This window comes from Danio rerio, chromosome 17 (genome assembly GCF_052040795.2).
Source record: "Danio rerio strain M-AB ecotype USA chromosome 17, GRCz13ab, whole genome shotgun sequence".
Lineage (NCBI taxonomy): Eukaryota > Metazoa > Chordata > Actinopteri > Cypriniformes > Danionidae > Danio > Danio rerio.
The window spans coordinates 54,647,284-54,670,832 of NC_141037.1; the positions used below are offsets into that span (position 1 = coordinate 54,647,284).

The 23,549-nt window shown below is 40.2% G+C and overlaps 1 protein-coding gene and 1 long non-coding RNA gene across 6 annotated transcripts in view; one reads left to right on the top strand and one right to left on the bottom strand.

Annotated features, from left to right (window-relative positions):
* Positions 1-23,549, top strand: part of daam2 (dishevelled associated activator of morphogenesis 2) — a 155,671-nt gene that overhangs the window by 7,903 nt on the left and 124,219 nt on the right. For all 5 annotated transcript variants that reach the window (XR_015513863.1, XR_015513864.1, XR_015513862.1 and 2 more), the window contains exons 2-5: positions 7,503-7,734; positions 11,100-11,189; positions 19,098-19,172; positions 21,263-21,357. Coding sequence is in view for 2 of the 5 variants with exons in the window: in XM_087291123.1 (XP_087147249.1) it covers positions 7,567-7,734; positions 11,100-11,189; positions 19,098-19,172; positions 21,263-21,357 (428 nt within the window). In the remaining 3 variants the exon portion in view is untranslated. The remainder of the gene's footprint in view (positions 1-7,502; positions 7,735-11,099; positions 11,190-19,097; positions 19,173-21,262; positions 21,358-23,549) is intronic.
* The window catches only part of LOC147840044 (uncharacterized), a 107,498-nt gene continuing 102,835 nt past the window's right edge, over positions 18,887-23,549 (bottom strand). Inside the window, exons 2-3 of the long non-coding RNA XR_015513973.1 lie at positions 19,718-22,852; positions 18,887-19,476 (exon numbers count right to left, since the gene is read on the bottom strand). This is a non-coding gene — a long non-coding RNA (uncharacterized LOC147840044). The remainder of the gene's footprint in view (positions 19,477-19,717; positions 22,853-23,549) is intronic.

Below are 23,549 nucleotides of genomic sequence, written 5' to 3' on the forward strand. Positions count from 1 at the left end.
GCTGTGGCGGCCCCTGATTAATAAAGAGACCAAGCCTAAAAGAAAATGAATGAATGTTCCTGTTAAGGCGTCACTGGTTCGAGTCCCGGCTTGGTCAGTTGGCATTTCTGTGTGGAGTTTGCATGCTCTTCCAGTGTTTGCGTGGGTTTCTTCCAGGTGTTTTCCCCCACAGTCCAAACAAATGTGCAATAGGTGAATTGAACAAGCTAAATTAGCCGTATGTGTGTGAAAGAGTGTTTGTGTGTTTCCCAGTGTTGGGTTACAGCTGGATGGACATCCACTGCTTAAAACATACAGTATGCTGGATAAGTTGGCGGTTCATTCTGCTGTGGCAATCCCTGATTAATAAAGAGACCAAGCCAAAAAGAAAATGAATGAATGTTCCTGTTAAGGCATCACTGGTTTGAGTCCCGGCTTGGTCAGTTGGCATTTCTGTGTGGAGTTTGCATGCTCTTCCAGTGTTTGCGTGGGTTTCTTCCAGGTGTTTTCCCACACAGTCCAAACAGATACGCTATAGGTGAATTGAACAAGCTAAATTAGCCGTATCTGTGTGAAAGAGTGTTTGTGTGTTTCCCACTGTTGGGTTACAGCTGGATAGACATCCACTGCTTAAAACATACAGTTTGCTGGATAAGGTGGCGGTTCATTCCACTGTGGTGAACCCTGATTAATAAAGAGACCAAGCCAAAAAGAAAATGAATGAATGTTCCTGTTAAGGCGTCACTGGTTCGAGTCCTGGCTTGGTCAGTTGGCATTTCTGTGTGGAGTTTGCATGTTGCTCCAGTGTTTGCGTGGGTTTCTTCCAGGTGTTTTCCCCCACAGTCCAAAAACATGCGCTATAGGTGAATTGAACAAGCTAAATTAGCCGTATCTGTGTGAAAGAGTGTGTATGGGTGTTTATCAGTGTTGGGTTACAGCTAGATAGACATCCACTGCTTAAAACATACAGTATGCTGGATAAGTTGGCAGTTCATTCCGCTGTGGCGATCTCTGATTAATAAAAGGACTAAGCCAAAAAGAAAATGAATGAATGTTCCTGTTAAGGCGTCACTGGTTCAAGTCCCGGCTTGGTCAGTTGGCATTTCTGTGTGGAGTTTGCATGCTCTTCCAGTGTTTGCGTGGGTTTCTTCCAGGTGTTTTCCCCCACAGTCCAAACACATGCACCATAGGTGAATTGAACTAGCTAAATTAGCCGTATCTGTGTAAAAGAGTGTGTATGGGTGTTTGTCAGTGTTGGGTTACAGCTAGATAGACATTCACTGCTTAAAACATACAGTATGCTGGATAAGTTGGCAGTTCATTCCGTTGTGGCAATCCCTGATTAATAAAGAGACCAAGCCTAAAAGAAAATGAATGAATGTTGTATGGTATGCTGGATAAGTTGGCGGTTTATTACATTAATATTAAGGTTTATCTCATTAGTTTGCTACAGGGAAGAAAAGCTGGAAAGTTGAAGGTGTGTTATTTTGCAAAAGAAAAAGAAACAGCTCGAGATAGACATTTTGATCACACAAGCAAGAAGAAATAATGCTGGAAACAGAAACTAGTTGAGCCGTGTGCGTGAGAGAGAAACACCCCTCCCTTTCTCCACTATTGACCTATTTCCAGAAGCACATAAGATGAAGTGATGTGGTGTGGTCTGAATGAGAAATGCCCTCAGCCCCTTTCTGTCTCTCTCTATACACCATTGCTCTTTGGATCAAAAATCATAGTTTGCAGCGTGTCTACAAATCTGTACCTGCACTTTTATTAGTATAGTTTTCAGTTTAATTAATTAAACCACCGTAACTTCATATCTACCCAAGGCAATGACTGTGTAGGAAGAGGGGGCAAAATAGAGATTATTTTATCACATTGCTATCGCTTATTTTCCAAGTCAACTTTTTGATAGAGATATGTTAAACCTTTTGTTTGGTATCTACTGCATCCGATCCTCATAATATAACTGTTGTTAAATTAGATCCTTATTGGATTTTGATTATGACGTTCAGATTGGTGTTTGTTTTATTTAATGAAAGGTGTCATATACAATTATAGCAGAAGTAACAATATTTTAAATTTACCAAATATTTAGAAACACACTATATGTGTGAAACAGCATTCAGACTCTGATTCTTTTAATTATTCAAATGAAAGCCTTCATAAAAAATGCACCATTGCTCTATTCTTAGATACAGTAGTAGAAGCATATTTATGAGCTGTACATGCAAACTGCATTAAAAACGTGTGCAGAAGCTTTAAAACAGCTGTTAATGGCTATTTGAATGGCAATTTGATTTTGTTAATGATCGTTTTGGGTAGCTTATTATATGTTCCTTAAAGCTGGTAACCACAATGAATGTGTTATAATTATAGGTGGGTCAGATTAATGTTTTTTTTTTATTCTAGATGAATCTCATTGTAATCTTGGATGTAATCTAGATTAGGGGTTCTCAACTGGTTTGGACCCACATTTTTACATGGTTATCAAGCTGCGACCCAAATTTTTGGGAACTATAATACAGTTTTAGGAATTATACTTAATTTGTATTTATTTGTTAACATACACAAGTAGTGACAGATAAATCATAAGAAACTCACCAAGACTTACAAATAAACACTATTTTATTGCTGTCATTTAACAAAATGGATCAAATTATAGAAATATTACAAAGTAAAATTGACAAATACTGTTAATAATAAACTGTTAATAAAACATGTTTTCTGGTTTCTAAATGTTGTTTTGGGCGAGGCAGTGGCGCTGTAGGTAGTGCTGTCGCCTCATGGCAAAAAGGTCGTTGGGTCACTGGTTCGAACCTCGGCACAGTTGGTGTTTCTGTGTGGAGTTTGCATGTTCTCCCTGCCTTCACGTGGGTTTCCTCTGGGTGCTCCGGTTTCCCCCACAGTCCAAGGACATGCGGTACAGGTGAATTGGGTAGGCTAAATTGTCCGTATTGTGTGTGTGTGTGTGTGTGTGTGTGTGTGTGTGTGTGTGTGTGTGTGTGTGTGTGGATGTTTCCCAGAGATGGGTTGTGGCTGGAAGGGCTTCCGCTGCGTAAAAACTTGCTGGATAAGTTGGCGTTTCATTCTGCTGTTGTGACCCAGGATTAATAAAGGGACTAAGCCGACAAGAAAATGAATGATTGAATAAATTTTGTTTTATTTAGAAGGTTTCATGCTCTCTTTTGAGAGCACCTCACTACATATGACACTAAGGGCCTTATCATACACCCGGCGCAGTGTGGCGCAAGACGCGGCGCAGTAGTCTTTTGGTAGTTTCAGCTTGGCGCAAGAGTGGTTTTGAGGCGTTGCGCTACGCTGTTTAAATAGCAAATGCATTAGCGCTCATTTGTGCGCCCATAGGCGTTCTGGTCTAAAAAGGAAGGCGTTCTGAGGCGGACCACTGGCGCGTTGCTATCTTGAGAAACTATAATAGATTTTTCATTAGATCTCCAGTGCAGAGTTGCGTCTTGCTTACACACTGCTTAATTCGCACAAGAGAGCAATAGGCAAATATCTTTACATATGAAAAAATGTAAATATTAAGGATATATATAGGATATAATAAGAATAGATATAGGATATAAATTTAAAGGATTAAAATATTACAAAACATATTATTTTCTAGCCAACATAAATATGAAAAATCACTGCTTTTATGCCTTCTTCATCTCGGGAGGTTTTTTCAGTTCATTCATAACAATTTGCTTTTGTATAATGTTATTATTATTAGCAGTATTATTTATTATATCCATATTTATATTTGTTTTATTAAAAACAAGCTTAGATTTGCCCACCTGTCAGGTTTTAGACCATATGGGGCATGGCAGGTGTATTTGGAAATAACTCAGTATTTTGACCACACTTGGTCATTATTATTAATGTATTCATTTGCTGGAAATTAGAAATGAATTTAGAAATAGTTTTGAAACAAATCTTTGCGCTTAACAAACGAAATTAATTATTTATAGGCTAAATGCTCAATTTTTCCACTTAGACTTACTTTGCGTCCTGTAAATAGCGAATGCGCTCTTGACGCGACACAGCTGGCTCTTAAAGGGAATGGGAGATGAGACTCTAATTGGTTTATTCTCAAAACACACCTATAACTCATTAAGAAAATAAACTCAACCCTTTTAGACCATGCGCCACGGCGCAAGGCAGATTTCCCGTCCGTAAATTAGCAAAAATGCAATCTGACACGCCCTGAAAGCGTTTGCACCCTGCGTTTTGCACTCTGCGCATGGACCCTCAAAATAGAGCCCTAAGGCTTTAAGTCTTTTTTGTCTCCAATATATATATATATATATATATATATATATATATATATATATATATATATATATATATATATACTTTACATATAATATATACTTTACATGTTCGGGGTCCTACTTGGGCTTCGACATATTTGTTGCTATAATTAAATAAAATTTTACATGTCAAACAGTAAAAAATTTTACATGTCAAATTTTACTTTTGTTGTTTTTTTTTTTGACCACACACTCCGCGACCCACTGAAAATGTCCCCGCGACCCAACCAGTTGAGAAACACTGATCTAGATTAATCTAGATAAAAATGGCTCATTTGAATTCTGCCGAAGGCATTCAGAGTATGTGTGCTACCCAAATAATAACTAAAAGTAAGTCTTTGAGAACGGGTTTCTCAAGCCAGGTGGCGCATTAGACCAGGGGCTCATCTCCTGTTTCCAAAAAGCATCACCGACTGCTTGAGAAACTGTTTTACTATGATAATTGGTGATGAAAATAAATGATGTTCAATAAAATGTACTTGTGTTTACTAACTGTTTATTCAGTTAAACATGAATGTTGAACTGTAGGCCTACATAAGCTCGAAACAGCAATTTTTGATGACCTTACTCCGACTAAAGTCATCACTGAACTAAACAGAAATAGAATTAAGACATGTGAAGTATGCAGATATTAGTGGCATTATTGAAGTAAACACCACAATCAAACTATTACTGTCATGTAGGCATATTTCGCCATACTTTCCAACAAGATCCACACACACGGTTGTCAGTAAAGGACCGCACACAAACACATTGTTAAATGCGGATGTTTTTTTTTTCCATTAGGCGTTCATTATTAAATTCCATAACACTCTAACAAGTCCTTTCTCCTTATTTGCATCTAATACCCCAGTTTGTCATGGAGGCATGAATGAAATGTTCATGAGTGAAAGTGAAACTGCCGAACTGCAGTTAAAGTCACTCAAAATTACAGCAAACTCTTACATGAAAGCACTTCACGTAAACATCTTAATTATATCATTGTCTATTAATGCAAAAAACTAAATTACTGATGTCCATGTAAGCGTAGTCAGTAGTGTCTTCGAAGTAAGTGAAAGATCCTGTTACCACGACTGGGGTGGAGTGACAGGAGATAACAGGAGGTAAGATCCAATATGCAGTTTATTCAATGTCAGGCAAGCAATGGTCAAATCAGGTGCAAACGGGTATATGAAGGCAGTCCAGAATCGTAAACGTTAAACAGGCAAAAGGTCGAAAGGCAGGCGGCTTAACAGGATAACAAAGGTACAAGGCTAGGATCAAGACACGGAGAACCAAGACAGGGAACCGCGTTGTAATGTTACTCTGGGAAAAAAAGACTGGGCCAACTGGTAGCGTGAGAGAGTGGCTTATGAGTGGGATGAAATCAGTCTGTGAACAAGGTCCAGCTGGTGATGCAATCAGGATAGATGACTGAGCAGGCGTGTGTGTCTGGGAGCAGTGCATGTATGAAAATGTAGTCCTGGGGAATGCGGAAATGAGAGTTCGTGTGAGAACCAGCGATCGTCTTGGAAGTGATCGCTGGTTGTGTGACAGATCCAGAGGGGGATCCTGCTGAATTGACTTTCGTTCATCGTCATTCATTTAAAAAAGCACCCGGACCATTTTATTTGTATATGTTTTACTCAAACGCATAAACTCAACAGGTGCCTGATAGTTAGATGTGGAGCTAAGAGAAATCAGATTCACTCTAGTGAACTGCATGCACGTTAGGACGTCACTTTTGATGTGGTAATTTCACAGTAGGAACCTGACCTGGCCCCGGATAAGCAGAGGAAAATGTCATGACAAAACCTGCCAAATTACCTCGGAACTCCCAGAATCCATACATGATTTTAAGTCAATAATATGTTGATATTTACAGTTATTTGAGAAATGGTATGAAATAACCAATGCTAAGAGCTTTATTTTCTTGTCACAAACATTTGGTGAGCTTATTAGATAAAACTACACTGGAAAAAAGTATTCATTGCTTTTACTATGTTTTAAGCTTAAGTGGTTGCAAACAATTTATATGGGCTGAATTTAAACAAAAAAATTAAGTTGAATGTTACTCAATTTTATTTAATTTGCTTAAATTCAGCTCATATAAATGGTTTGGAACAATTTTGTAAATCACTTTTTTCAGTGTAGTAGTGTTTATTTTTCTGATGATGGACTCGTGAGAGTAGTAGAGAGGACTTGCGAGTCTTGAGTTGTTTTCCTCTAGTGTTTTCTCCATTCCGGTGTGTGTGATAGTCACTTTCTCCCCATATGGCAATTATTCATGCCCACCCCTCAATTTCCTTTTCTTTTGCAATTGGTGAACATTGTAGCCTGAAAACAGAGAGGTCTTTGTAACGCCTTGGGTGTTATGCCAGCACATCCAGAGAGGTGCCAGGAGGTTCCATTCTCTATGCCCACATGGACCAAAGAAGCATTGGAGAGTGATGAGCGTGGTCGCTTGTCAGAGGGCCAGCTCCTTCTTGGCCACTCCATACAGCTGAAGGATTTCAGCCTCTAGAACAATAAGCTCTATCTGTCATTAATGTTCCAATACTAAAGCTGAGCAATCCGGCTGCTGTGAAACTGGTTTAAGATTCAACATCAATGATGTACTTTAATACAGGAAATAACACCAGGCAGAATTGACTTGTTTTTTTCCATGTTAATCGCAGAAGTAACTCCAAACATAAAGCTTCAGCCTTGGTTAGTTTTTTGATGTTCTCTCAATATTTTCTTTGTGACTGAACAAAACAGTGTGTCCTCTCCCTGCTGAAAAATCCAGCTTAAACCAGCCTAGGATGGTTGGCTGGTTTTAGCTGGTCGACCAGCTGGGTTTTAGAGCGGTTTTGGCCACTTCCAGGCTGGTTTCCAGTCATTTCCAGCCTGATTTTAGCTGGTCAGGCTGGAATGTGACCAGCTAAAACCATCTAAAACCAGCTTGACCATTCTGGTTTAGGCTGGACATAGCTGGTTTTGGCTGAGCTCCCAGCCTGGCTAGGCTGGTCAAGCTGGTTTTAGCTGGTCATCTCCCAGCCTGACCAGCTAAAAACAGGCTGGAAATGGCTGGAAACCAGCCTGGAAGTGGCCAAAACCCATCTAAAACCAGGCTGGTTGACCAGCTAAAACCAGCCAACCATCCTAGGCTGGTTTAAGCTGGATATTTCAGCAGGGCTAACAGCTAATTATGTTGTCTTTTAAAAAAAATATTTTTTTTCTTTCTTTCAGATCATGCCCCCTAGATAGCAAAGTCTTTGCCTTTCTGGCTGTCGGCCCCTCATTATTAAAGAGGATGCCTCCCCGGAAGCGCACCCAGCCCACATTGGGAATCCTGTGCTGCTTTAAAAGTGGTGAACCCCCTGAGATCAACCTGAAAGACAGTGTGCCGCTGCAGCTTCTGGAGTTCAGCGCCCCCATGCCCCCAGAGGAAGAACTGCACGCTCGATTCTCTGAGTTGGTGGTTAGTATCTTGCAGGCTTTTCTAGTGAGGATTAAAACCATGCCATACATTTGCTTACATCTACATTTATTCAGGGTATCTAGAATGTAAACATCCGAGAGGGGTCTGGATGCAGACCTGGTGCAGCTGCAAGCTGAGCTGCATGCCATGATTTTAATATGCACACCTAAACCTACAGTGATAGCACTAGCTCCATTGTGCGCATTGTGTCTAACATAGCTTGTCTGAGACTGCATGTCTCATCTTGCATATGCAAGTCTGCATCCAGCTACTATTAAAAAATCTGAAAGAACAAGTGGAATCACCACAAGTGACTTTACCCCATGTAGATTTTAAGCTTAGTGACAGGGGGGGGGGGGGGGAGCGAATAATAAGGACTCTAATTATTAATTCCTTATTTAATTCCTTTATAATTGTTTGTTAACCCTCCATGGGAAGCTATAGTATTGTCCCAAACAACATTACATAAAACAAATTAGCTAGAAATTACTAGAAAAATACTAGAAATTATATCTGTACCAATTAGCTATATAGCTTCTCATTGCCTTTCTTGCCATATCCAATGAGTTTCTCAGTTACAACTGCCAGGGAAGCATTAAGATACAAGAGTAAAGGTTCAGGAGCTCAACTAAAGCAGCATTTGATCTATATTACAGTGATGTCAAATGAAACATTTTCTTAAAAAATCTCTGTTAAAAGTCAAACTTTAATCAGTGAAGCTGGTAATGCTGTGTGTGGAGTTGTTGAATCTTCTGTTTTAATCCAGTTAATTTGGTGTGAGGCTGTTGCTGTATAGTTTTATTTCTTACTGCACTTTTCTTCTCATAGACTTCCATTCATACACACACGAATGTGTCAGATTTGAAACGCAAGCTCGTGCGACATGTTTCACAGTCTGCTGCGTTGAAACGTTCAAGCTTGGTGCGAATTCGCATCACATGAGTGATTGAGACCAAACGAGGATCAAAACATGACCTCTCTGGGCAGAAATTTAAAATATGGACCAATTGCTCACTTTTTAAAATGTCTATCTTGTTTAATTCCGCCCCTTTTTGCAGCGCCATACAACAGATTTCCGCAAGCTTAAACTCTAGTGTGACCGCATCTTTATTCTTTCCTTCAGTGAATGTGCTTGTTAGCAGCAGGTGTTCATCAATGTCAGAATTCACTCATTTGTTGCGATTCACTCTGTCTAGTGGACTAAACTAATCAACTAATTTAGGGACTAGCGACACTCTGCTTACTTTTCCGAAAACAAAGGTTAAATCGTAATTTGTGCAGAAATAAGCCGTTAATCAGGTTTTCACTGTAGATTGTACAGACTTTTACTGTTCAAATCACTGACGTTTATACAGTGTAAGAATGCACGTCTTTACAGATACTTATAATATATTAGTCTCTGTGTGCTCATTCAGATTGTTTGCAGCAGCTTCAAAAACACTCCGATCAGTGAGGTCGAAGACTGTAAAATCCTGCTGTTTCATCTCTGTACAGTCCTTAAGAAGGGTTTAGTTCCTTTCAGTTTCTGCCTATAGTTCAGTATAAGAGAATTAAACAATAATCAGAGAGCCCTAAATCTGCCTGTTGAACAGTGTGGTTTGCTTTCATTTCTGTCATGTAGCAGCAATTTAATATATTACTGGTACATGCCGTGTCTATTTTTGCAGCTAACGAAAGAGATTTGCGTTTGTTAAATTCTCAGGGAATGATTAAAACAGAGTTCGGGTGTTGTTGCTCTGCCTCCGTGATCTCATCAGTGAGTTTCTGTAAATTGGCGGCCTCACAAGCAACTGTGGAGGAATGTAAACACTGACGAGAATGATCGAGCAGAGCTCACACAGCAAAAAGAAAGGCTAACGGTTAATGAAGAGTGCTTCTAGATGGGAACAGCACATCTTCATTACCACTGTTACGGTTGTACGCCTTTCATTGATAAAAAAGCATTTTCCAACACCTCACAATTTCCATGTTGACTTTTTAGCCCCATACACACCTTTCCGGAAAATTACCGGCAATTTTCCGGAAAGGTGTGTATGTGTGAACAGGCTCTTTTTGAAAATACCGGTAAATTCGTTCTGGCTATTTTCCGGAAAGAGAAGTTGTAACATTACCGGTTATTTGCCGGAAGGCTGCGCTGTGTGAACGTAAAAGGAAGATTGCCGTAATAAGCGCGTGTACGTCTAGAACGTGCTGATGTGAGACGTCGGCTTTAGCCAATCGGAACAGTCAGACGCATTCACGTCCAAGCGGTTTATGAGAATAAAAGCCTTTGAATATTTTACCAGACACATTTAGCTGCTAGAAATTAGTCAGATAACGTTTATATGTTCATCTAATTAATTATCGATAAGATGCTTTTGATAAGCCGTTGTTTGTTTACCTTCAAGCTTTGCATGTGCCCATGAAACAGCCCATGAGCGCCAGCTGACCCATATCATGTACATCTTGACATGCGAAAGTGTTTCTCTATATATTTTCATCGAAGTTGTTCACAATACTGATCCATCCACAGAGTTTGTAATGTAGTCAAATGTTTACAAATACAAGCTCAGCCGTTTAGAGCTCATTTCTGGTTAATGATGTCAGAATTACCGGTATTTTGGAATGGATGTGTGAACGCTCTTTTCCGGAAAAATTCCGTAACGTCCTCGCCTGTGTGAACATCGCTTTCCGGAAAGTCATTCCGGAAATTTTCCATATATTTAACGTTACCGGTATCACTGTGTGAAAGGGGCTAATGTCACGATCCACTTGAAATCCAGCATGAAACTGAAATCTTACTGTCCGTTATGACATCATTCAGCCAGGTTTCTATGAAACACAGAGCAGCAGAATGTGAAAAAACCTTGTTTGTCCAGAAGAGCTGAAGGAGTTCATCCATTTTGTTGGGTTAAGAGAGGAGATTCGCCAGATATTAGCTTCTTTTTGAGCTTCTTAGCTTAGCATCTTAAGCAGTGCCATTCGAAATCCACACTTTAACAGCTTTACGAGTGTGCCTGCGCACTTCCCCAACTATGCATCTGACTACAATTCAATTCAATTCATCTTCATTAATATAGCGCTTTTTTACAATGCAGATTGTTCCAGTAAACTGAACCTGATTCTGTTCAGATTAGTATAAATTCCGGATCAGTGTAATGTAAATGCCACTGCTGAAGGCTGATCCAATGAAGAGCAATTCCGCCAATGTGCAGCTCCACCAGTCCCAGCCAAACCAGTTGAGTTAAGTGAAGGGGAAAACAATCTATAGAGAAACCAGGCTCAGCTGAAAATGAATACTCCTTACCAACTATTTTCACTTATATGTGGTAATTCAAGTAGCAAATATGAGTGTGGCTCAGTTGATGTGTTCTTCCTTTCCTCAGGATGATCTAGACCTCACTGACAAGAACAGGGAAGCCATGTTTGCATTGCCAGCTGAGAAGAAATGGCAGATCTATTGCAGTAAGAAGAAGGTGAGTTCTTCACAACATTATTAAAAATGAATTTAATTTCCTGCTGTCGGAAGAGTCAGGAGCCGTTTGATCCATATGCAGTTCTTTATTAAAGATACCAGGAATCTGAAAAGAAAGGGGCAATGCAAAGACATGTCTATAGGCAGGCAGGTTTTTGAAAAACAGAACAATTGAGATAAAAAAAACAAGGGGTCGAAACACAGGCAAGGCGAATCACTATGAACCCGCTCAATAATGACCGCAGGCCAAATTAAGACTCAGCACTGAACTGCATACAACAGGGGTTTATAAGAGCAGATGCAAATTAGATGCACCTTCCACAGTAATCATTCTCTGGCATGGAGGCTTATGGGGGATGAAAGACCAGACTAAATCGTGGGATAGTTCCCTCTGGTGGTGTGCAGGGGAGGCAGCCAGAGCTCTATTTACAACACCTGCAATTCCTACAAGGCAGAAGGAAGTGAAATGTTTTATTTCATTGTTTAAAGTATCTGTAAACATTTTGCTATGAGACAGTTCCTCTGAAATAAACGTTTAAAACTGCAACAACTTAAAATATAGACCGCAATTATATTCATTCATTCATTTTCTTGTCGGCATAGTCCCTTTATTAATCTGGGATCGCCACAGCGGAATGAACCGGCAACTCATCCAGCACGTTTTATACGCAGCGGATGCCCTTCCAGCCACAACCCATCTCTGAAAACATCCACACACACTCATACATGCAAACTCCACACAGAAACGCCAACTGAGCCGAGGAACGAACCAGTGACCCAGCGACCTTCTTGCTGTGAGGCGACAGCACTACCTACTGCGCCACTGCTTCGCCCCACAATTATATAAAAGACTGTATAACCCAATAAGCTAAGGAAACTCAAAGCCTTTGCGGAAACCGATTGCAACAAACCATTTAAGTTCAAAAACTAATCCTAATGAGTACTGTGAACTTAATCCATTTGAGTACGGCATAATTTGAGCACAGAAAAACCCATAAATTAAGAGAACTCAAACCAATTGAGTACTGTGAAACCCGATTAGTTAAGGCAACTCAAACCATTTAAGGAAACTTATTGCAACAAAAAAAATAGCCGCGTGAACATTTGAGTTTGCTCGCTTCATACGCGCGTCAAACCCCGCTTCATTCGCGTGTCAAATTCACTTCAGAACAGACGCAGATTCGCGGGATGGGCAGGGCTTCTGTCTGCCAGGTGATTGTAGCTTCGTTGCTAAAAGGCTAACATGGATTTTATGAAGAAAATAACTGTGTTTATGTACTTTATGAAGGCTGAAAAACAGCATTGATACGTTTAGGGTCGTGTCTAAGTCCACTACATGCTTTTAGAGGTGCATCCAGCTCTGTGAGCTCATAAACTCCTCCAGAAACTGAACCTGGATGACGGAGGCTTTCAGCGGTGCTTCTGACTGAGCCCAGCCCAGTTTGATGACTTGTTGTCAGTGTCGCCTGGAGGATTTCCCCCGGGAGACCATCAACAAGTTCTACGTCACAATCACGCCCCCACAAGAGCAAGCTTCTGATTGGTTAACGCGGCGCGAATGTCCGCTGAAGTTCAGATTTTCGAATTCGAGAGATTTGCGAGAAATGCTCGTTAAGCGCGTCAAACGCACAAAACGCTCAATTCGCCCTGCGCCATTCGTGCGTATTGCGCTATTTGCACCACGCCATTCGCGTGTATCGCGCCGCAGGATGTCTATTCGCGCGTTTGCATTGACTTAACATGTAAATCACTTGCACTTGGCACGCTTTCCGCGTCTGGTGTGAACGCAGCATAAAAAGTGAAAACTTAAACAAATTACTTAAGTCTTGTTACAATTAAATGAATTAAGTTTGACAAAATTAATTTACAACAGTTTTCAGTAATGAATTAAGTTAGTTCTTTAAGGTGTAACAGGTTTTAGTAAGTTATTTATGGCGAGTATAAGTATTGTTCACTATGAATAATGAGCAATACTTGTATTTGTTACAAAACATTAAAGTGTTATTTTTATATTAACAAGGGAAGAGTACTTTTTACTATTATTAATATATTTACAATATTATATTGAATGACTGTACTGTATGTACTGTTCCATTCTTGTTTTCTAAAATAAATTACTATAACGTAAAACTAAAACACCTAAAAGAACTAACTTAATTTATTACAGAAAACTGTTATAAATTAAGTTTGTCAAACTTAATTTATTTAATTGTACCAAAGTCGAAGTAATTTGTTTAAGTTTTCACTTTTTGCAGTGCATTTGAGTTCAAATACTAATATTTACGAGTTCTGTGAACTTACTCCAATTAGGTTGATGTAATAAGATAATTAGTTAATTACTTAATTACCATAACTTGCCTAACTAACCTAGATAAATATCTAGTCAAATATTATTTACTGTCATCATGGCAAAGATAAAATAAATCAGTTATTAGAAATTAGTTATTAAAACTATTGTTTAGAAATGCGTTGAAAAAAGTGAGTTAAACAGAAATTGGGGAAAAAAATATACAGGAGGCTAATAAATCGGGGGGCTAATAGTTATATTAATACTGTATATTTGTTATTGTTACCTCTATTGCAAAAATTGCCAGTAGTTCACTACTGTGCTCACCTTAAGCAAACTATGCCATGTCTCCCTTTATTCTTGCGACAGAGAGGGAAATTAGAGCATTCTAATAATCTTTTTGAACTGTTGTCAATTCTCTAAGGAACGTGACATGATTAGAAATAGCCATAAGAAAATGCTGGGTGAATAATGGGAGTCTCCATTACACTGTTTGATTTGGTTGTCACAGTCAGTTTGGCTGCAAGTCCAATTGACATCTTCCAGCTTTGTTCCTCCTTGATGAACACATATCGCTAAGAATAAAACATGCTGTTTGGGTCTAATTGCAAGTAATGCATACTAGGTTGTAGTTGTTTTGTCTTGCTTGACTTTTAATTGTATATTGTAGTAAAACTCTGATCTAAAGATCTGCATATATTTTTGATAATTAGGTATGTCATGGCTTTTTGTATACAGGATGTGTAATTTATAAAGAATGCTCCGTTATCACTTTTGAAGCCAACAGTCAGAATTAGGTACATGGAAAGTCAGACCATGTTTAGCAAAGCAGTTATCACCTAAATATTTAGAAAACTGAGCTTCTCCCAGATTAACCCCTACATTTGCGACACACAAGAAATGGAACTGTCTGATATGATCTGTGGTGATTTCATCACAGGCGGTTAGACTGCTCTGTAAACACTTTACTTCTTGTTTTAAATAATTTCAGTTGTCATGGTCTGGTTATTATCGACATAGCTTTATGTGTGTCAGGCAACAACCATTAGATCACTGACCCATTCCCTGATGGTTGAATGCAAAGCCAATTTTATTTCCCCCAAGCCTCTTAAACTCTGCAAACCCAAAGTCCAGAGCGATGTCATCATTGTTTTGCTTTAAAGGGCCATGAAACCCCCTTGTTTCAGCAGGGTTTTTTCACACCTCTACTTTGGGAAAAAGTCAGGAAACTGGGCGTGTCCAGCTCCGTTTAGGGGGGAGTGTCAAAGGAGAGAAAGAGGGATGGTCTGTAAAAATTTGCATAAAAATGGGAGTGTCAGTTTGGGTGATTTTCACAGAAGCAAAACAAGCGCACAGATGCAGGGGAGAAAGACAGTGACTGTGTTCAAATGGATATCAGTAATCGAATTATTTGCCAAATTATTAAATGGTGGACTTTAACTGCAGTTTCGGAGAGCAGCATTCACAGCAGATTTTTCAGTCCATAATATTGTAGTGATGTTAACGTACTGTAAACTTTATTAACTTAGAAATCATTTGACTAAGGTCCATCTTTAAACACTGAACGAGTACGAACTAACTTTGCCTCTGAATAAACAAACAAAAACCACTAGTCGCTTACTTACCAAATCTGTCGAGACAGGACAATCAACACCAACTGGAGCTGCGTCTTTATTAAAAGGAGACGAGCAGCAAATCCGGATTTCACCATTTCCGGATGAGAAAAGCTCTCGGGTAAACAATGTTCCTTAGACACGTATTTCTGTCGTGTGTACTGTAATCCACACGTGAGTCCAGCTGCGCTTTCATAGCGGAAAAATTAAAACAAAAGCTTCACTGCAGCAAATTATAAACGCAACACTGACGACCCGTATCTCCAAACCTTTTTTTGTTCTCCCGCTTGGCAACATAACGTGGCGCATCTCTGCCGTCTGAACACTGTAACAGGTACAGTCTTCGAAGCTATCATGCATATTAAAGAAGTTGCACCGCATACACAATTGAGCACGCTGATTGGTTTGAACAAAGTCTTACTCATGAATGAATGCAGCACACTCAGAGACATTATAAGGTACTCCTTGTTACAGACGTCCAGTCTACACGCTGGAATACACGCTAAGATCTCATGGCCGTGACGCAGCTTTAAAAATTCGTTTCAATCCGGAAGTACAAATTTGCACGAAATAACGCAAAAACAACCAATTTTCACTTTTAAGTGAAATATATGTGTCCAGGGCTTAACATTAACTATTTTGACCACCAGCCACTGTGGCTAGTATTTTCCAACATTACTAGCCACTCGCCATTTTCTCTAGCCACAATTTTATTGTTGGGAAAATATATTTTATACACATAAAAATGACTTTGACATGCTAAAATGACTTGATTTAGCGTTTGCGTTATCTCTATATGTCTCCTCATTCATTTCACTTTTTGTGTGTTGTGTATGAGCTTGCTCAATAATCATGAGCAAATGGGTCAGGGTTTCATATATTACAATTAGTTTTCATAATTTTTCAGAGCTCAAAATTAAGGATTTACCCAATTTATCTCTGACCACACCATAAATAAACAGTTAATTATTTCTTAACCACACATTTTAAGTGTGTGAAAACATGCAAAATATAGCTGAATACTAAACTTTTTATTTAACAAAACATATGCACAGTCATATGTCCTGACTAAAGGTCCCAGATCACCAGTTAACTACACATAAATGGGGAGTTATTCTCCAATTAAAGCAATGTTATTGTACAAAAATTATAATTAAACCATATTAATGCAAAAGAAAGCAGGTAAAAACACTGTGTGATAATGAAAGGATGATCACACACGCATGGTTAATGATAGACCCATAAATTATCTTTTCAAAGAATGGTTAAACCGAAAGCAACTGGCGCTGCTTACAATAAGTCAACTCTGGAACTCTTGAAAGCAGCAAGACTGTAGCCTGTAGGTGCATGTTCCTCCCTTTTTGTTCAGTCTATTTGAAAGAGAATTGATCGCATCAGTTGTGTTTCTAGACACAGTTGCTTCGCAAAAGGAAACGGGAGCGCGCACGCGTTATAAACAGTGGCGCACATCACCTCAGCTGTTAGCGCGAGTGATTATCCTCTCGTTCGGTATTCACCTGCTTTGCTCGCGCGAAGTTGCGAACGCAATTGTTTTTATCAGTCATGTCGTATCTCGATCGCCTGTGCATGCATATTGGACGATCCTTATTGTTGAACCCTGCTTTTAAGAATTATTATCTGGGAAAATTATTTTCAACCAGCCAAAGTGGCTAGTGGGAGTGTCTGTCTTACCCGCCACCGCCGAAATCTACCCGCATTTGGCGGGTTGGCGGGTGTTAATGTAAAGCCCTGTATGTGTCCTAATAGTGTATTTGGCTGTGTGGGACACATATGACTGTCAACATCTTAAAAGATGTGTTTTGGTGTTTTGTGACCCTTTAAATTGGGAAATTGGTCTGTGGTAAGGCAGTAGCACTATATATGGTTCTATTTGAAAGCTTAGCATCTCTATTGTCTGAGGGGGCACAGGATAAACATCCACCGCATAAAACACATGCAGGAGAAATTGCTGGTTCATTCCACTGAGGCGACCTCTGATAAATGAAGGACTAAGCTAGTGTCTGTTTTAAAATGTTTCATCGATTTCACAGATGTGAGATTCGGGGGCTGACAGGAAACCAGGGCTGCATCCAAAAACACACTCTTTTAAGAATTATTAGTCATGAGATCCACATGAACATGCAAAAGTCACAAGTGCGTTTATGTGAAAATCATTTATATGCAGTGATACACAGCACAATTTAAGAGCTGGTGAATTCCAAAGCAATCATATGAAATTTTGTGCCAAAAACATGGAGAGAAGACAACATCACTTTCATTGCCTTCAGGGCTTCTCTCTCTCTCTCTCTCTCTCTCTCTCTCTCTCTTTCTCTCATTCGTTCCTTCATTCATTCATAAAGAGCTTTATTGGCATAACTGTAAAACAAAGCACAGTGTTGCCAAAGCAATAACAAAACATACATAGATAAAAGAAACATAAAGTAGTTGAAATTTCAAAGTAGTTGTGTCACTGATGTTTTCACACTGCATGACCATCTTGTAATAATATCTTGCTAATCCAAAACCATTTAATGTCAATTATTATAACTTTGAATCTGCGTCTCACTTTGGAGGCTGCTGCTGTCATCTGGAGGTCTCACTTTTAGCCATATCCACATACACTCATTTCACTTGATAAACAATAATAAAGTCGGGTTTTACAGTGTAGCATTTTCACGTTTCTTAAATATCAGCAAACATGTTATTTTTTTATGCTTTAAACAGCTCTTTTAAGTGTCCTTATTGGGACACAATCTGGGTTTACATTTCATGGCCACATGGACAATTGTAAAAACTACATTATGTCAGGGCTGTGCAAATCAGATTTCGATTTTGGCTTCTAACGATAAAAAACCATTATTCGAGATAAACGATTATTGCGGCATATACCGCCCCTTTTACAGTTGTACACATTTGTTGCTCTTAAAAGTGCGAAAGACAGCATGCTTCTGTGTGTGTGTGTGCGGCGCGGTCATTCGGTCTCATATGCACACTGTGACGAGCAGAGCGCACACATCTAAAGTCATCTTAATGTGAGTGCTTTAATCGACAAACAGGTGTCAAAACCTGGTGTATAGAGATTATTCATATTAACCCTCATTTGTGTAATAAACAAACGAGTTCAGAAATCAAAAGACACGTGAAAGAGAAACCATTAAAGTGACAGCGCAATATTCCGGCTGCCGCCTGTTTCCATCAGTATTAATCAAACAACAAAAGGAGAAAATCCCTTACTGCTCTTGACTGAAGGATTATTGTAGCTGTTTTTCTTACAGTGAAGATGCTTAAAGCACAGTTTGTTTCATATTTTTATTCTATTGTATTTATTTCTCTTTCCTTTGCAGGGTTGAAAAAAACTGTATATGCAGTTGAAGTCAGAATTATTAGCCCTCCTGAATATTTGCAACCTTTTTCCTCCTCAGTTTCTGTTTAATGGAATTTTTTTTTCAACTTATTTCTGAACATGATAGTTTTAAGAACTCGTTTCTAATAACTGATTTCTTTTATCTTTGCTATGATGACAGCACTTAATATTTTACTAGATTTAAAAGGCTTAATTAGGGTAATCAGGCAAGTCATTGTATAACAGTAGTTTCTTCTGCAGACAATCAAAAATACATTGCTTAAGGAGGCTAAGAATATTGAGCTTAAATTGGGTTTCAAAATATTTAAACCTGCTTTTATTCTAGCCAAAATAAAACAAATCAGACTTTCTCTAGAAGAAAAAACAGTAGAGGAAATACTGTTAAAGTTCCTTGCTCTGTTAAACATCATTTGGGAATGTTTTTTTTTTTTTTTATCAGGAGCGCTATTAATTTTGAACTTTACTGATAATCGTTTTAAATAATCGTGATTACAATTATGACCAAAATAATCATGATTATGATTTTTTCCCCAAATCGAGCAGCCCTACATTATGTTTGTTTACCACTATTCTGTTATTTAACAAGAAAATATTGCATGTCTTGAAATAAAATCTGACCACCTTTATATGCTTTTCTAATTTTAGGAACAAGAGGACCCCAACAAACTTGCCACCAGCTGGCCTGATTACTATATAGATCGGATCAACTCCATGGCAGCTGTAAGTATTTACTTTGTTACATTACATTTTTAAATGCACAACAGACATTTGCACCTTTTGTAGCTGATTCAAGAGTTCACACTTAGACTATTAGACTGCTTGACTATTTAAGCAAGTTTGGCATGCTGTCCCTGGAGAGAACCCTGAGCTCTGAGATAGATGAGCCAAAGGCTGCCGCCTGGTCAATAAGCATTAGGAGGGATATGAGCCCTGCTGAAAAATCCAGCTTAAACCAGCCTAGGCTGATTGGCTGGTTTAAGCTGGTCAACCAGGTTGGTTTAGAGGGGTTTTGGCCATTTCCAGCCTGGTCTTAGCTGGTCAGGCTGGAAAATGACAAGCTAAAACCAGCTTGACAAGCCTGGTTTAAGCTGGACATAGCTGGTTTTGGCTGGGCTCCCAGCCTGGCTAGGCTGGTCAAGCTGGTTTTAGCTGGTCATCTCCCAGCCTGACCAGCTAAGACCAGGCTTGAAATGCCTGGAAACCAGCCTGGAAATGGCCAAAACCCCTCTAAAACCAGCCTGGTTGACCAGCTAAAACCAGCCAACCAGCCTAGGCTGGTTTAAGCTGTTTTTTTCAGTAGGAAGATCAGGTAGTTCTCGATAACTTCCCAAAATAGACCGCTAACTGCGCTAGTTTGTAGTAAGTGCTTGTGACTTTAACTTTTGTTGCATGATTTTTGAGTGTGGAAGGAAACCGGAGTACCTGGGAAAACCCACGCGAACATGGGGAGAACATGCAAACTCCGCACAGAGAGTATCGGTTGGCTCAGCTAGTATATGATCCAACGACCTCCTTGCAGTGGGGCAACAGTGCTAGCCACTAAGCCATTGTGTCCCCCGAACTTAGAATTGAGGAGGAGGGAAAAGGGATGGATGGGGGGGAGGTTTCCAAAACGAAGATGAGGAATGAAGTTTAGGCTGGATATTTATATTGAATTTAGAGTGATACGATTGGCTAGTTAGTAATTAGTGATAGGGATCAGCTGTAGTCAATCCTATCTTGTGCTCCTCTTGAAATTAGTTTAAGGGTGCTTTCACACCTGTGAATTGATTCAGTTGTTCTGAAACAGAGATTACAATTGTTACATTGTTGCTCTTTGCTCTTGGAGCGGTTCGCTTTCACACTGCAAAGTTTCTAATCGGACCAAAAGAGCTAACACAAGTCACGTGCGAGTAAACTCTCCTCACATTGGTCAGAGTGTCAGGGTTTATTTTGCAGCGTCCCGCTCAGCTGTCAGGAGAGGTGGTGGTTTGGTGGTGTTCGACAAGGTGCGCGCGCGACGTGTCTGAGGAGAGATGCGGTGGGGAGGGGTGAGAAGGGTGTGCGACGTAGCCTATTTGAGGACCGGGAGGGAGGTGCGAGATTACCGGTAGATTATCACTCGTTTGCGGGCATCAGGAGACTCGCGAAACTTCCCGCCCTACTCATAATTCTCTCTTCATATAGCCGTAAGCCTATTACATGTCCATAAAACACAGTGATATAACCGCGCTCGAATCGATTGCAGTGAGAAAGTGATCCGCTCCAGAATTTGTTTCAATCGAGCCGAGACCACCTCCTTCAAGCGATCTCGAAGCGACTGGTGGATCTGGATCCGAGAGCGATTGGTGGTATCACATATGCCAAACGAACCGCGCTAACTGGTCAAACGAGACAGGTTCCAAAACAAAAGAGAGAGACGTGGAACACAAACACTCTTGATTCTGGAGGTGATTAATAATATAATAACATTAATACTAAAATGGTTAAAACGTTTTAGAATGACCAAAACAACATTTTAGATGTTTTACAGTGTGCTCAGCCTGCTGGTTCGTCCATTTGCACACATTTTGACCATCACATGATCTCTTACTTAGACTTAGAAACTTCTCACTATAGGAATGCTGCCAAGTCGCTGTTGTGGCATCAAAATCACATTGCATCGTGAGAGATGAAGGTGCTGTATTGTAAACCCACTCACTCTCAGGGGTTGATGGTCAATCTATGTAAAAGAAAGAGAATTGTCATCTACTTAAAGGGAAACACAGTTTACATGGTGGTGGGGTAAGAAAGTTTTTCAGGCATCTTGTGTTTTGTATCTTGTATTTCAGATGCAGACACTTTTTGCCTTCGATGAAGCAGAAATAGAGATGAGAAACAAGGTGGTTGAGGATCTCAAAACAGCCCTCCGCACTCAACCAATGAGGTAAGAAAAGCACAACCCAAGCTCATTCTGAAAACGTAGCCCCGCGGACATTTCTGGGGACCGTGATTTACGTGGCCGGAGCTACATATGGCCGCAACTGTTTTTTTCGAGCGAACGATACGGGGCGGTGTGACGCCGCTCCTCTTCTTCGTGCTCGCTGGCTGTGACGGCTCATCTCCGTGTGGAGGGCTTTCCCGCCTCTACCAGTTTGTCTGCTTAGCTCGTAGTGTTACATCGGCGGAGTGGAGGCCCAGAGGAGGAGGAGCCGGCTGTGGCGGCGACCGGGTTTGAGTCCGGGGAAGAGCGGTATCTTGCAGAGCAGATATGTGCTAGAGCAGTGGTCCCCAACCCCCGGGCCACTGACCAGCACTGGTCTATAGATCAATTGTTACCCGGCCACACAAAAAAATCATGAATTATTTCAGTTTTATTTATAATCTGAGTCTGAACGATCATTTATTTTGAAAAATCTTTTAGTTTGAAAAATGACCGTACTCTCTTGTTACATCTCGGTCACTTGAGTGCCAAAATGTAACCCTCAGGCTAGCAAAATGAGTAAGAACTGCAGCACGTCGCGCTTGCATATTCCAGGCGTCCCCAGTTAACATATTAACTTTTCAGAATGCTGCACTGCGAGTCACGTGACACAAACCCACTGATCGGCTTCATCGTTTGGATGGAATATAAATTCGTTGAATGAATATGACTCTGCCTTGTTTTCAAACTGTGCAGTGCTGTAGCTGCTTAATTTTGCCAACTGCGCTACTTTATTTCAATACTGTTAATTATGGTGATACTTGGAGAGACATTTTTTTTTCTGAGGTGGTACTTGGTGAAAATACTTTGAGAACCACTGGGCTAAATTATTCATTTATTTATTTGACAAATGAACAAAAACTCTTATCTGCCTCAGATCATATCTTCCTCCTGCGTCGACCTGAACTGGGTGCTTGCCTGTACGTAATCAAACACATCAAGGGAGACTGATGCAGAGGCAATTGTCATTAAATTCTGTGTCTTTGCCTTGGAAAGTCGACTTCTTGTGACCAAAAGCCGGAATAAGCGAAAATTCAGCCAACGTTTTGTAGTTAGGAAATATTTCTTCTAAGGCTGTGATCAGAACAAAGTTTGCTGGATTCTCTGAATGTGGTATTTCTCGATCCTGCAAGCACTCATTTCACCGGGAAAAAAAAACTACAGCACTGCACCCCTGTCTGCGCTGCACATCTCTGCGTTTGGTAGTGCTCACAACGCACTCCAAAGCACCTGACCTCCTTGCTGCTGTTTGGTTGGCTCGTAACAGCTGTCGGCGACTGAGGATTTTTGTCTGTTCTTCATCGTCCACTGCATCACCTCTTTTTTTTTTTACCTTTATTAATAATATCACAACTATTTGGCCATTTAAAAAAACTTCTCACACTCAGCTGCTGTGACATTTTTGCAACTGTACGCAGCGGTGACAAAGAGGAGACAAAACAAGGACAATCGCCATCAGCTGGACAGGAGTGGGAATTACAGTTACAGTTAGCTACGAATTACAATAGATCCCCCTCAGCATAATCCGTCAAAATGACGGATCACCTTTAGATTTTTCCGTCACTGCTGAAAAAATCAGTCAATGACGGAAAATAATCGGTTAACGCAACCTCTGACCATAACTATAGGCCCTACTATTTCTGAGTAAAAATATAACACTAGAAAACAAGTTTCCAAGTTCGGGTCCTGGCACTGCTTGGAAATGTGGTGGTGGTGGTGTGTGTGTGTATCTACACCAATGACTGTAAAAAATATGGACGGTCGCAAAAGACTGCTGAAATTGGAGCCTTGACATGCGCAGAAGGACTGTCTGATGGAGCCAGAGGAGGAGCCGCGAAAATGAGCGGAGTCGAGCTTCCAATCAAACGCTTTATGTAAAATCAGCACCACGCCCCCCGAACTTCTCAGCATGCGTTTGCTGTCATATCAACACAAATGGATGTAATAACGTTAACAAATATGAGGGTTTTATATATTCAATCGCGCCAGCTCCGGGCCGCAACGCATAACGTACTCGCGGCAGCGCCGGATCGCTCGGCCGCCGCATCTGGCTCGATTGACTCGGGCTGGAATCAGGCAGTGAGTCCAGGCATCCGGAGTAGGTCCAGCAGAGGTAGTCAGTCTGAGCTCTGAGGGGCAAGTCTCCGGCAGGTGAG